We start from the raw sequence: 14418 nt of genomic DNA on the forward strand, positions 1-14418 counted from the left end.
CTTTGAATGCAGCCTGAGGTCTGTTTCTCAGTTAAATAATTTCAGAGCATATGAGGCTGTATAGGATCATTGGATTACTTAAAACAAAACTTACATTTCAGGCCATTAATTTAAAGCTGTACCAATTTTCAGAAACTTGATAAAGTCCCAGACTGGAGCATTCTGGTCTTCTGAAGATCAAACCACTTGCGCCACAGGAATACTGAGAAAAAGATGGTTAGACACCTTAATTGTCTTTAATACCTGGATGGCACAGATAGATACTTGCTTTTTCTCACAATAAAGGAGGATGATCTTGTTCTTGTGTTGTACGTCTTGAAGTGCTGAATGTCTAGATCACACATGTCTATACTGCAACACTTACCTGGAGGAGAAATATTGCAAAAAAGAGTGGAAGAATTACTGAGGGCCAGTGGAAGAGTGTGGACAGTGCAACTGCTCCTGTCTTTCAGAAAGTCACAAGTATCTTTTTCTCCACTCTTTCTTAGTGAACTGGACTACCATGATGCTGCAAGTGTCAATGACAGATGCCAAAAGATATGTGACCAATGGGACAGCCTGGGAACACTTACTCAGAAAAGGAGAGAGGCACTGGAGGTAAGCCATATAACAATGATCAGCAACTCAGCTGAGGCATGGATCGGGGAATGAACCATTTGTTTCAGATCTGGAAACAGTGCCATTGGGCATCTGCTTTGGAATCCAAACAGCAATGAAGCCTTTCCTCAGATCTCCGTTTCGTTTTGGTATCATTTCATTTGTAAACAGATTGAATTGCTCAGGGCAGACTTGACAGTGCTCAGCTGCCAAGAACAGTTCTAAAGAAGCAACAAATGGCATACAGTTTATAGCACCACTCTTTGGGAATTTGGTGTCCAGCAAGTATAACAAAAGCCATTAGGCACTTACCTTTTCATACTTGTCTGAGCTTAATCAGGTGAGGTACAGGATAATGGCCAGTACTGAGTTAATTTTTTGGTAGTGAGTATTCAAAAACACTGAGATACTTTCCAAAACCTTGTTCCTTAAGAAAAGAAGAAGTCATATGCATGCCAAGGTGGAAAACTTATGTCTAAAAAAATTACTAAAGCAAGATTAGCAGATTTTAATTTATTTGCATATAGAATAACAAAAATACTTGAAATATCAGCAGTGAAAAACTCATTTCATCTGTTATCCTTCAAAGGCAGACACTCTTTTAAAATGTTCAATTCAAGAGTATCTTTACTGCAATTGCCTTGAGTGAAAATCCTTAAAGCAGAGGGTGAAATCTGTCAACAATTGCTTTTGAAAAGATGAAGCATAACTTTGTGCATGGGTGGGTATGTGTTTGGAGTTAGGTCTTACCCTGGTAACAAAGGAATGTATCTTTCCCAACCTGCACAGAGAACGGAGAAATTGCTTGAAACAATTGATCAGCTTCACCTGGAGTTTGCCAAAAGAGCCGCTCCTTTCAACAACTGGATGGAAGGTGCTATGGAAGACCTACAGGACATGTTTATTGTTCATAGCATAGAGGAAATTCAGGTAACTTGTCTATTTTTGGGGATACAGTCATAGGGAAGACAAGAATGGAAGCTTTTCCTTCTTGGAGAGTAGAACACCCATATACTGTCTTGACATTTTCTTTGTGATAGGCAATGTCTTCGCTGTTATAAATATGGTCTTCATTGGTATGAAAGTATATTCCAGAGATCATGGAAGACACAATGGTTGTGATAAAGTCAATGGGGGCTGCTTCATGTATCTACATGTATTATTTCCTGTATCTACAGATACATGTAGATAGGGTGTTTGGGTAGCTGAGAGAAGAGCTGTGCTTATTTACAGCAGATCTTCTAGATGTTGAAAGGAACATTAAAGCTTTCATGTTTTCCCTCTCTGTTTCCTATTTTAGAGCTTAATCTCTGCACATGATCAATTTAAAGCTACTTTGCCAGAGGCAGATGGTGAAAGACAGGCCATACTGTCAATCCAGAATGAAGTTGAAAAAGTTATTCAGAGTTACAGCATGAGAATAAGTGCAACCAATCCTTACAGCACTGTTACTGTGGAAGAGATTCGTAGCAAGTGGGAAAAGGTAATGTATGCTAAATACACAAAAGACATTGTAACATAGTATTCTAGCTTAAGAATACTGAGAATATTCAAAGAACTTTACAGTAAATCGGTAAATTAGTTTAGATCGCCAGATGCCAGAATGAACATTTTACAGCATCTTATGATCTCTCCCTTATGTTTGCTAGGCTTGCTTCACAACATCCCATCTCTCAGTATTAACTATGTCCTTTTTGGCAGAGCAGGAGAAGCACGTGTTAGGGCTAGTGCAGAGCTGGTGGCTGCCCAGTGGACAGGCCAGGGGGTGCTGTCAAAAGATCAGAAAATTATTGTATTTTTTCTCTCAGTATAAGCAGTAGTTCACGTGTGTCTTCTACCCAGCTGCTGCTTTTCACAGACGTTGTAAAAAAAAAATAGCATCTTTGAGACCATTAATGTTCTGTCCAATTAGACTGAAATTGGCAATTACCTTAAAAAAATACTGGGGAGGGATTAAAGAGAGGCTCCTAGAGCAATCACACAAACTTTATTTCATTAGGAACCAAGCCAGATAGTATGCTAAAGGTAAATGATTGTGTAGAATGTATGAATTTACTCAATACATAAACTTACACAGACAAGAACACATATTCAATGGGTTACAAAAACCAAGCAATAAGGCCTAAATTTACAATCTCCCAGGGCAAGCCAAAAAAGCATTTGTAATGTATTAGAGACCTTCAGATATACATGATGGGCTCAATGTGTCTCATATTATTGTTATGGCTGTGCTCAAATAAAATGTTTTGCACTGATTCTTCTTAGAACAATTACTCAGAGATTGAAAAATCACCTGTGTTTCAAAAGAAAATCAAAGTAGCTGCTGTAAAAAGAGTTCAAGTTAAATAATTGTCTTGAACTTGAATCCAGAGGTGAGAATTTCTTATGTCTCCACGTCAGTCTCTCTGGTCAGGCTGCCCAAGACCACGTTAGCAATTTCTTATGTTAGCAAGGAATCAGTAAATAAAATAGTGATCATATTTCTGGCCTTTCCTTCTGATACCAGCCTTCAGATCAGTAATAAAAATTAGTAACTGTAGACTTATTTGTTCCATTTGCCTTTATACTATTCAGTTGTTCCTACTCACACTTAGTGCTTTCCCACTGTAACAGGTGAAGCAGCTGGTGCCTCAGAGGGATCAATCCTTGCAGGAGGAACTAGCCCGCCAGCATGCCAACGAGCGCCTGCGTCGCCAGTTTGCTGCTCAGGCCAATGTCATTGGGCCATGGATCCAGACCAAGATGGAAGTGAGTGTCAGACCGTCATGCAGAAGCTGATGAACAAAGTGTTTTGTAGTTTTTGATCTGTGCTTTATATACAGAACAACAGCAATTTCCATGGTAGTTCACCAGCTGTTTGATCTTGAAGAATTTAGCACCTGTGAAGATGATTTTTAAAACTGTGGAAGTGTGTACAAGTGGTATCTTGATGGTGAGCAGGAAATGTAGCTTTGAAAAATCAGTCACTAAACAGTCACTATTTGGCTTCTGTTTTCTGTAAAGGAAAGATACCAGAATCACTAGGATCTCAATACTGATTCCAGAAATAAATGTGCCACATTTATTTCAAAATACGTTTTCTACAGTACAACTTATCATCTCCACTGTAGGGAGGTTTCTTTACTGTTGCTTCTTAATACAAAAATATTACATATTTATGTGAACGTTGGTCAAATTAGCAAATCTGAAGATTAAATTCTGCGGGGCGGGTGTGTGTCTTTGTTTCTTTTGACAGGAAATTGCCCGCAGCTCTATTGAAATGACAGGGCCTTTGGAGGACCAGATGAATCAGCTGAAGCAATATGAGCACAATATCATTAATTATAAACACAACATTGACAAACTGGAAGGAGATCACCAGCTTATACAAGAAGCCCTGGTGTTTGACAACAAGCACACCAACTATACTATGGAGGTAGCCTTTTACTCCCTTTTGTACTTGTTAGTTTATTCTGCCATGGAATTATCTGCCCTGATCTGCAGACAGTGCAACATAGGATGGACTTTGACAGACTTCCTAATAATCTCATAGGACTTGTTTTATTTAACTTATTTTTAATTTAATGAAGAAGCACCCATTTAGAAACCAGTTGTGTATTTTTCTGAAGGCGGTTTTTATTTTTAAGGGTACTTGGTAGCAATATAGCGTTAGTGGAATGGAAAAGGTATCACATAAATATTTAGAACTGATTTTTCCTTCTTGTACTTTTTATACTCTTAGAAAAATAGATTTGATTCTTTAATAAATCAGTATTTTCTCTCTCATAGCACATCCGTGTTGGATGGGAGCTCCTACTTACCACCATTGCTCGAACTATCAATGAGGTTGAGACTCAGATCCTCACAAGAGATGCCAAGGGTATCACCCAGGAACAAATGAATGACTTCAGAGCATCCTTCAATCATTTTGACAGGGTACAGTACTCCTGCTTTTTCTCAACTAGTGATATTTGTTGTTTGCAAAAAGCAAGTTTCTTTCCATTCCAAATGTAAACCTTTTAAAAAACTGCAAATGCAGTAGCAATGGGCTCTTTTTAAATAAGAAAAAAAGCCCAACCAACAGTTAACAAAGAATTTATAGCCTTATGAAATAGTATTGTACAGATAGGATAAAGATTGATTTGCATTCTTTAAACGTAATGCAAAGTTATAGTTCTGCTAATACAATTGAGTCTTTGTTCAAATAACAGAGAGAACTGGATAAATCTGTGTTTGGAAAACAATGTGCCCTTTATTTTGAGGCAGTGCAGCATGTTCTGTGCATTTGCCAGTGGCTTCCAATTTAGCTGTAATCTGGATTACAGTGTTGGGTGTTTTTTGTTTTGTTTTGTTTTTTTTTTTTCTTTCTTTGAATCACAACTTGTTTCCCTAGAAATAGACTTGTAGGGAATACAGCTGGGGCACTGATAGCTGTCCAGGAAAATATTTTTATTTTCTGGCTCTATGTGGGAAATAAGAGGCTGGTTTTTTTCAGTTATCTAATCATGGATGAAGAAAAAAGTAGGAATGAACACACTATTGTGAAGAAACTTAACTCACTTCTTCTGTGAGTTATGTAGTATTCATGGATAGAGGGTTAAAAAGGTAGCTATTAACAGACACGATAGCAAAATGCATGCAGACAGGGATTTGACATTCCCAGTTGGAAAACCATCTGTACATGACTTAGCTTTGCTGGCTCTGTGCTGACATGAATCCACCTTCAAAATCAAATTCACATTTCAAATACTGAAAAAAGATTACTGTAATATAGCACCAGGCTGTTGTCTTTTTCCCAGTACAGATTCCTGTAGTTAGCAGACTCTATTAACCCCTGACTTATATCCTGTTACCACAGGAGTCGACTCCTTCAAATCATTTCAGGCTATAGCAAAATGCCACTTTCTTCTTACTGACCTCTTGTTTGTCCAACTCTACATAAAACGGTTGTTCATACCTGGACTTATACTCAATGTGTATTGGATGCTGACAGTCATAGTTTGCTAAATATTCTTTAGAATATCCCGAATTGTTTAGAAAGAAAAGCAGAATTGCCAAACCTCTGCTTTTTGAAGAAAAACACAAGCTTAGGAAACGTTAGCTACGCAGGAACCAGGAACAGATTTTATGAAAAATCTTAATGTGATTCTAGTGCAGCATAGTTCCTTTTCGTATTTTCTAAGGAAGCAGAAGATAACATCACAGAAGCAGAGATAAATTTCCTGCGGTGGAAGGATGTAGCATACTAAACAGCTTTCCCAATGCACTGGAGCAGACAACTGACCAATTAGAGCTATTAAAAGCAGACAGAGTACCAGGCCTGGATAAATTACACACCAGTATTTGAGAGACCCTGTTAAGGGAAACCAGAGACTTTGCACAAAGATTTGACAGCTCCCTAAAGATGAGGAAGCTGTATCCTAGTCTATCTGACACTAGATGGCGATTTCTAGCATCCCTATACCTTTGTAGGTCATAGATGAGTTCTCTGCTACACTCTCAGCAAGGCTGGTTCAGTGGCTGAGGAGATACTATGGACATCTCTTGGTGCCTCAGAAGGTCTTGAAGGGCAAAGCTAACTCCTACACCAACCAGCCCTACTGTTACGGATCTTTAGGCTTTACAGATATAGTAACACTTGGAGTTACTGAAGGCTACAATAGAGCAAGGCATTAGAAAAGGCTATATTGCCTGGAAGAGAACGCTCATGTCACATTACTGCAGGCCTGTTGGACATAGGCTGTGACAATAATGTGCAACACAGAAGTGCTTCCCAGCTCCTATCCCTGGCTTCTCCTTGCTTCAGGCCGTGTCCCTTCTGCTCTTGCTTCCATTGCAGGAAGCCTGAGTGTCTGAGTCAGAAGTGGAAGGAAATAGATGATGACAGTTTCTATGGCCTCAACAGCCTGGGACTGGACTGCAAGTTCAGCTGCAGACTGTATCTTCTGCCATGACAGATGTAATCCAAAGGCCTTGAAAAAGAGGTCTGGAAGGATCATCACAGAAAGGTTTGGGTTGGAAGTGACCTCTGGAGTTCATCTAGTTCAACCCACCTGCTAAAGCAGGTTCACCTAGAGTAGAATGCACAGGAATGTGTCCAGGCAGGTATTCTGTGATTCTGTAATCCAAAGGCCTTAAAAAAGAGGTCTGGAATGACCATGTTAAGGGAAGGACCATTTTGTGTATGCCCCCTTTAGTATACTCTTTACATGAGACATGGGAAATCAGCCTAGGAGTAATTTTGAACTGACACAGTGCAGCAATTATGTTCTGAGTAGCATAATGACAGTTAAAGAAAGCAAGAAGGTAAGATCTAATATTAGTCAGCCGTCAAGCCAAGCTTTCTACAGGGGACAGATAATAGAAACACTGATAAAAGAAAAGCTTTTACTGATTAAATTACACTGTAATTTAATGGACAGATGTGACCCAATCTACACAGGCTAGAAAGAGACACTGAACAAACATGTTTGAGAGAGACAGGTTTGTTTTTCATTTTTATTTACTTTGTATGGCCTTGTACACTCGAATATTTAGTGTTGGTGAATAAAGGAAATCCAGGGTGCTCCAGAGTTACTTCAGGGTACACGAGATAATGAAGATTCTAAACCTGGAATTTAGATAGAGAGGGCAGTAATGGATTCTTTTACGGTCTTGATCACTTTAAATAGAAATTAAGATGAAACTGGATCATCTGAACATAACCACCAACATAAAAAATACTGGGTTCTCCACGTCACATGGAATTAGCAGTATAAGTAATAATTTTATTGCACTTAGCAACATTTCTGAATGCCTGACACAGTTTAAAAATTCACTGAAAGAATGGATTGCAGTTCACAATGATGAATAGCCAGAAAAGATCTGGAAAAGTTAATACTGTCCCTGATGAGTGGGCTTTAAATACGTAAGTACAACAGAATAATTTATGCGTGCTATAGTTCTGACTTTTGTGGCATTTCTCCAGTTTAAGACATCTTTTAATATTTGACTCTTTGTGTGTGTTGAGGATGTCTGCAAAGTACTAACAGGCAGAATAGGTCCCTTCCCCATTTTAAAGAATGTATTTTGGTACACACAAACCTAACAACTTTTTTATAGAGTGCTTCTAAAAACAACTTCATTTGGTGATAACTGAGGAAGGAACCCCTATCTTCTTCCCCAGGAAGAATATATGAAAAGATAAATAATTGGGTGAATTGTTTTAAATGGCTTCTACATCCTGAATATTTGAAAGAAAGCTATTTAGGTATTTTATAGGGTTTTTTTTCAGGGGCCACATGCTCCTGATTCTCAAACTGCACTGAGTAAGTGGGCACCATGCAAATAACAATTACAAGGGCAGGAAGAGTTGTGTTTCTTTCAGTGCATCCACCAGCAGAGATGTGCTAGCACAGCAAGCGTGACAAGGCGTGTGGTGAAGATGCTGCATCTCCCTCGGGGCAAGTGGGGCACAGCTGGCCACGTACACGCACTGGTACCCCAAAGGTTATTCCTGAGGGTGCTGCTGCTTGCACACTACTCCTTGCTGGAGGCTGCGCCTGAAGGCACAGTCTAGTTGTAGGTATAAATATAAATCTTTAGCAGTGCTGGTATATTTCCTTCCTTAATGTGATGGCACAGAGGGAAGGAAAAAAAAATAAAAGAGAAAGTGGGACACAATGTCTGAATCACAAAAGCAGTTTAGAACTGTTTGAAATGGTGCATAGCTCAACTATGGTATGCAGACAAACTGGGACACCAACACAAATGTGTTGTCAGTCACTGGTTTTGAAGTCTTTTTATGCAAGGATTCCTTTTTCAGATTCAGTATATTTAGTAAATTCTAAATAAGATTGTGAAGTATGTGGTAAAAGATTTGCAGCTGCTCTGCCTGTAATATCTTAATGGCTGTTAATATATTCTGCTATCAATTTTTGTGCAAACTACAGATTTTAAGTAAGAGCTCTGCATGCAGAGCAATAGCATCATACCACCTATATTTTACTAACAGAAAAACAACAGCTCCCTGTTAAAGAAAGCACATGATCAGGCTTGTGCAGGTCAATTAACATTCAGGAAACTCAAGGACGTCTTTAAGAATGTATTGCTTTGACTGAGAACCTCATTTATTTTACAAGGCCACATATGAATCACGAGGGAAAAGGAAAAGGTTTCTGGGGACTAATAATGAAACATGGAAAGGTATTTCAGTGTTTTACTTTGTATTGGCAGGAAGAGATTAACAAGGCAAAGTTATTTATATACTTTAAAAAACTAATTTCAGTGCTTAATGTTGGTCTGCAAACAACACAAATAAATACAAAGAACCATTTCCCAAGCCCTTGCTTGGGCTTGATCCATGCATTAATTGCAAAATACAATTGTGTCCCATGGAACTCTGATATACTGCAAAGATGCCGTTTTAGGCCATATATGATGCAAATTTTAAAAAATCACTATGAGAATGTAAGAACCTGTTATAGCACATAGCACAACTGCTTGGACCCTCAGTGGGGAGTCCCACTTCACCAGATGATGGTGATGAGCTCCAGCACACCCATTGCACTCATCTCCTAAAGAAAATGTTTTCTTGGTAGATGTGCTGGTCTTTCTCCCATCTGCCCTTTGCTACCTGTTGCACGACTGCCGCTGCCGGGTGTAGTGGTTAGGGAGCTCATGCACATACTGATCACACAGCCCCTGGTGTGGTCACATAGCTAATAGCCCTCTACCAACACCAGATAGAGGAGGAGGGACAGGATTTGGCTCTTAGGTGCCATTTTTATATCTTTTTGTTTGCAGTCACACAGTAATATCTTTGGTTTTAGACAGACGGTAAAATGAGCTGACTTTACTCCTGGTGTGACCTGCCATATGCTGTCTCCAGGGTGGTTTTGGAGAGTTTCAAGCCAGACTTAGATTAACATTTTCAGAATAATAAAGTAAATACTTTTTAGTGCCTTATAACAGGAATTATCCTATAAAATAGAGATGCTAAAGGAAAAAACTTCACTGTGATTATGGCTTTTAACTAAATGCTGCTCCAGATTTGCAGCTTTGCTTTATCTCTCATCATAGACTGCTCACTGTTATTTTTCATCTTCCCTTTATGGAACTGGTGGAGGCTGATGCAGTGGGAGTTAATATAATAACAGCTTGAAATATCAAAAATGCATGGAGTGATGAACTTAGTAAAGCACCACTTCATCCTTTTAATATATTAAATAAACCCAGTGCATTTGTTAAAACTCCTGTAATTTTAATTATGCATAATTATCTAGAAAATTTAAAAAATAAATTATTCATCCAGCAGGCAAATATGTAGCAGATAGACAACCTTGGATCTTCTCCAAAGTGTCAGTCTGTAAAATCAATATGGGTAATAATTTTCCATTTTGGAACATATCTTTAATTGTATACATGTTGACTCAATCTGAAGGACACCTCTGATAGGACACATTTAGTATGAACAGGAAAAAAGGTTGTTGTTAAGAACTTAGTATGAATCTCTTGACCTGCAAAATGGAAAATAATATTGGTTCAAAACAATGATCCAGTTTGATATGGTGTTACTAGAAGCGATTTAACCTGGAATTCATTGGGGCTTTTTAAAAATCAGTTTTCAAAGCAAAACCTTGCTGTATAGATTATTGAAGAAGACACATAACTGAAACCCAAGTTATGTCAGTTATACATTTATTTTGGATCTAGACGAGAAATAAATTGTTTTGTGCTTCTCCTCTCTTTTGGGGTATGCATATTCTGTTGTTAAATAATGTTATCAGATCAAGAGTGAAGTAACAGTAATTCAGAGGGGAAAAACTTTCTGCCCAGGTTCAGTGATCTTTTTACTACATCTCACATATACTGTATGACAATAGAAAATGAAGGAAGCAAATGGCAGTTCAACAGAATGTAAGCTGCCTTATTAGCAAAAATGTTAAAAGAACACCTCGAGAGGAAGCACAGTTTTGACTCTGTAGTTAAGCACCTTTTTCCACTACAAAAACCGAAAGCATGAAACTGCAAAAGTTGTACATTTTTAGGTAACTCATTGTAATATGATGTTGACATTACATTTCCATGAAGTTCTATAAAAACATGGTTCTTAATACAAGAGTAGAATGTTCTTAACTAACCTGATCTTTGATTTTTCTTTCTTTCACCTTCCAAAATGCATGACGTGTGATGGGATGCTAGGATGAATCTGACAATCTACACTCTGATGAATTTAAAGCCTGCCTCATCAGTCTAGGACAGGTTGGAAATGACTGGCAGGTAGAGGAAACTGATATTGTTCTGTTTTCAGATAGACCAATATAATAATAGCCAAAGAGACTGTGGGTTTACACTCCAAGGTATTGGTCAGGCTTTGAAAATATCCTGCCGCTGGGAAGACAACTGGATTAGATGGACTGTCAGCATCCCTTGGAACCATATTTTTATATGCGTTTTTCAAAGATTTGTCAGGTTGTTTCTTTTACATGGTTTGAGAAGTTTTATTTGGACTAAATATCTATAGGGAGCCCCTATGCTTCTTGCACTCTTGCTAATTTTCATTTCCTTGGACTCAACACAAGCTCTCTACTGATATAGGATGACACAATGCTCTCCAAACCCCTACATTATCTCACAACACAGAGGAAAAGTTTATTTACCTTTTTACTATCATGCCATTTAATGTTTACTCAGCTCTGAGCAAGGAATGCCACAGATACATTATTGCCTGGAAAATGAGCAACCGCCTTTTAAACAAGGTCTTCAACTGACCTCCTTCTAAGACTTGCAAGTCTCATCCTTTAAGCCAGTATGCGCATCTCTCTGCTGTAGTCCAGGTCTTGACAGCCTGCAGTCAGAAGGAAAAGCCCTGTACTTTTTTCCCATATGTCAGCAGACAGCTCTCACAGTGTACATACCTTAGCCTTGGAATATTTGAAATAGTCAGTGATACACTATTTTCAGACTATTTTAAACTATACTTTAAGTCACTACAGCAGCCCATGCAGAACCTTTCAAAGACACTTCATATCAGGGAGGGAGCTTGTGCATCTCCTGAGTTTGACTGGTTCAATAACAAAGTTTTCTCCTTGCCCTTCTCTTTGTCTTCTCTGTTTGTGTTCTCTGTATTCTTGTCTCTTTCACCTCCTCCTCTCCCTTATCACTCCCCTGATTTTACTTTTCATGGTGAAAATGTCTGTTTTGTGTGTGTAATATGTTAGTTACTTCTTCCTCCTTTAAAACTGATGATGATTCTGGTTACCCGCTTGGGCAATATCAATGAATACTGTTCATACACTGGATCCAATATGGTCAAAACTCGTCATCTCCTTGGAAATCACCTTGGATTCTTCAAACCTTCCATTCCATATTCCTTACATTGTTTTGGTCAATAGAGGAAGAATGGATTGATGGACCACGATGATTTCAGAGCTTGCTTAATTTCAATGGGTTATGATTTGGTATGAATTTTAAGAAACAATGGCAAATGATTCTGCTTATAGCTTATAACATTAACCATAGCAACACTAAAGCTTATTTAAATTGAGAGAATACTAATAATATAATTTGCACTAGAGATACTAGTTTATTTTTTCTTTGCTTTTTCTCTATTTTCAAATGGTTAAAAAGGAAGTTAAAAGTAAAACTGAACACTTGAAAGACATATTCTATGGTCTGCTGCATTGCTCTTTGAATTAAGGAAATTTTAAAAGTTGAAATTAACAGTTATCAAATGATTTGTTTTTTCTTTCTCCTTTTTTATCTGCATGAGTTTGATGCTGTTTAAGTCTCATAAACTAGCCCTGGGGGTTGCATTTGCTTCACTTATTTATTCTAAAGAACTGACCCCTCAAATTCACCCTTTTTTGTAGAAAAAAGGATTAGTCTTAGTTGAACTGTCCTATATTTGGCATGAAACTTTCAGAATTATTTCCCTTTTTAGTTCAGTGGGTCTACAAGTACACTGCTTCTTGGGCTGTTGTTTCACCTGCCTGTGTGGTATCTAAATTACAATGGTTTTAGGATGGGGTGGCTAATGAAGTGTTAAGTTAAAACAAGTAAAACAGGCATTGACGGAGGGTGGAAGTGGGAGAAAGTTGCAGGAAGTCAATTGAAAGATACATACTATATATTTAGGACATTTTTCAAAAGCACTGAGTCCTTTCTACAAAAGGGGGCTGGGCATTTAAGTTCCCAGATTTCATGGACTCTGACATTTATGTTCTGAAGTCAGGAAGATGCTTTAAAGACTTTTTAAACACTGGTCCTGCTGGTTCATGAGAGACACAGGCTGTTGGTGATTGATATTATGGTGACCATTTTTTGTGTTTCGGATTCTGTGAAAGGGTGAAGCTGAGTTTGCCCGAATCATGTCTCTGGTTGACCCCAATGGGCAAGGAACTGTCACTTTCCAGTCCTTCATTGACTTCATGACCAGAGAAACGGCAGACACAGACACGGCTGAGCAAGTGATAGCTTCCTTCAGAATCCTGGCTTCGGATAAGGTCAGTCATCGTGCTGCTGGGTGTAAGGATTCAGTAGCTCTCCTGTTTAGCCCTTCTTTGCTGAAAGTCTTATACAAGCCTCTTAGTAGTAACAGTGAAGCTTTGTTTTCAGTTTGTAAGACTTCAGAGAAAGTACTTGCATTTTCTTCTTGTTTGGAACCACAACTCTTAGCTGAAATGGGTGCAGAATTCAAGGCTTGGTCTGTTTACCCTAGTATCACAAAGAGCCAACATAAAATTAGACATCTTAGACAAGGCTTAGACAGTTTGTCTGTATAATGGATAAATTGTACATCAAATTATTTCCACACAACAGCCTTGATTAGAGGGGAAGTCATTCTGCCTTTCATGCTGTTGTCTGGATGTTTCAATGCAGAGTTTGGCCCTCTGGAACATGGCCTGGGCAGTTGCACAAGTCTACACTTAATTGCAAGCTGGGTTGTGACCTGACAGCTCATTCAACACGGCAATGCAATGTGATGTATCCCTATCATAGAAGGAGCAAGAGGAGGAGACCTCCTCTTGTTACTGGGTACCTGGGGAAGCTCCTCAATTTGGCATCCTTTCCTCCTCATAGCCAGATCCACTGGCGAGTGAGTGCTGTATAAAGATGAAAAAGAGAATAATAGCAACTCAAGAATTTCTGGAGGAGTCAATGCCATAAACAGTGCTGCCAGGAAACCAATCCTGTGCTATGGAGAAAGGAGAGATCACAGCAGTACAGGTCTATTTGCCCAAGCTCGCTCTATTGATTTTCTCATTCTGGCTGTTTGTATTGATTTTGTGATCTCATTTACTGTGGAGCCCATTTTGAATTCCTGACATGTTTTTAATGGGAATTCATGTGGAAGGTGAAAGCCCAGGTCTCAAGAATAAATGGTTTTCATTACATTGCTATTTTAAATAATATCAAGTCTGTTAACAGACGGTATACTTCATATCATAAATGCAAACCATTAAAAGCAATAATGCATGTTCCATTACAAATATATTAGGACCTTGAAACTAACAGGATCTAACTGAAAATGTGTCTGTCCTGTCACTGCAGAAGGGGCAGCAGTGCACTGTAGACACTGTCTCGCTGGCCATAGGTGAGCTGTATCACTAACAGTCTACACATGGCTGCACAGTGCTCAGTAGCTAACATACACAGTCACATATTCTGAGACTGGACTTCGACCTAATGAATTTGTTGGTGGCATTGTCCCCTTCAACTCATTGTTAGGGATGGAATTTACCGAGGAAAATATTTTGTCATAAGAAAATAGGCAGAGTATCTGAGTTTATTAGTCACAGCTACAGAAAATACATATATTTTGTTGTCTTTGAATAATACATACTGAATTTCTTAATCCTT

General features: G+C 38.5%; 1 protein-coding gene across 2 annotated transcripts in view; it reads left to right on the plus strand.

Annotated features, from left to right (window-relative positions):
- ACTN2 (actinin alpha 2) overlaps positions 1 to 14418 on the plus strand; it is a 69179-nt gene that overhangs the window by 53425 nt on the left and 1336 nt on the right. Inside the window, exons 13-21 of one of the 2 annotated variants that reach the window (XM_065057818.1) lie at positions 489 to 597; positions 1387 to 1527; positions 1898 to 2080; positions 3211 to 3345; positions 3833 to 4012; positions 4366 to 4512; positions 10759 to 10836; positions 11952 to 12017; positions 12903 to 13061. In XM_065057818.1, the coding sequence (XP_064913890.1) occupies positions 489 to 597; positions 1387 to 1527; positions 1898 to 2080; positions 3211 to 3345; positions 3833 to 4012; positions 4366 to 4512; positions 10759 to 10836; positions 11952 to 12017; positions 12903 to 13061 (1198 nt within the window). The remainder of the gene's footprint in view (positions 1 to 488; positions 598 to 1386; positions 1528 to 1897; positions 2081 to 3210; positions 3346 to 3832; positions 4013 to 4365; positions 4513 to 10758; positions 10837 to 11951; positions 12018 to 12902; positions 13062 to 14418) is intronic. The other variant, XM_005508655.4, reaches the window with a different exon arrangement.

Source organism: Columba livia, chromosome 3, assembly GCF_036013475.1.
Source record: "Columba livia isolate bColLiv1 breed racing homer chromosome 3, bColLiv1.pat.W.v2, whole genome shotgun sequence".
Classification (NCBI taxonomy): domain Eukaryota; kingdom Metazoa; phylum Chordata; class Aves; order Columbiformes; family Columbidae; genus Columba; species Columba livia.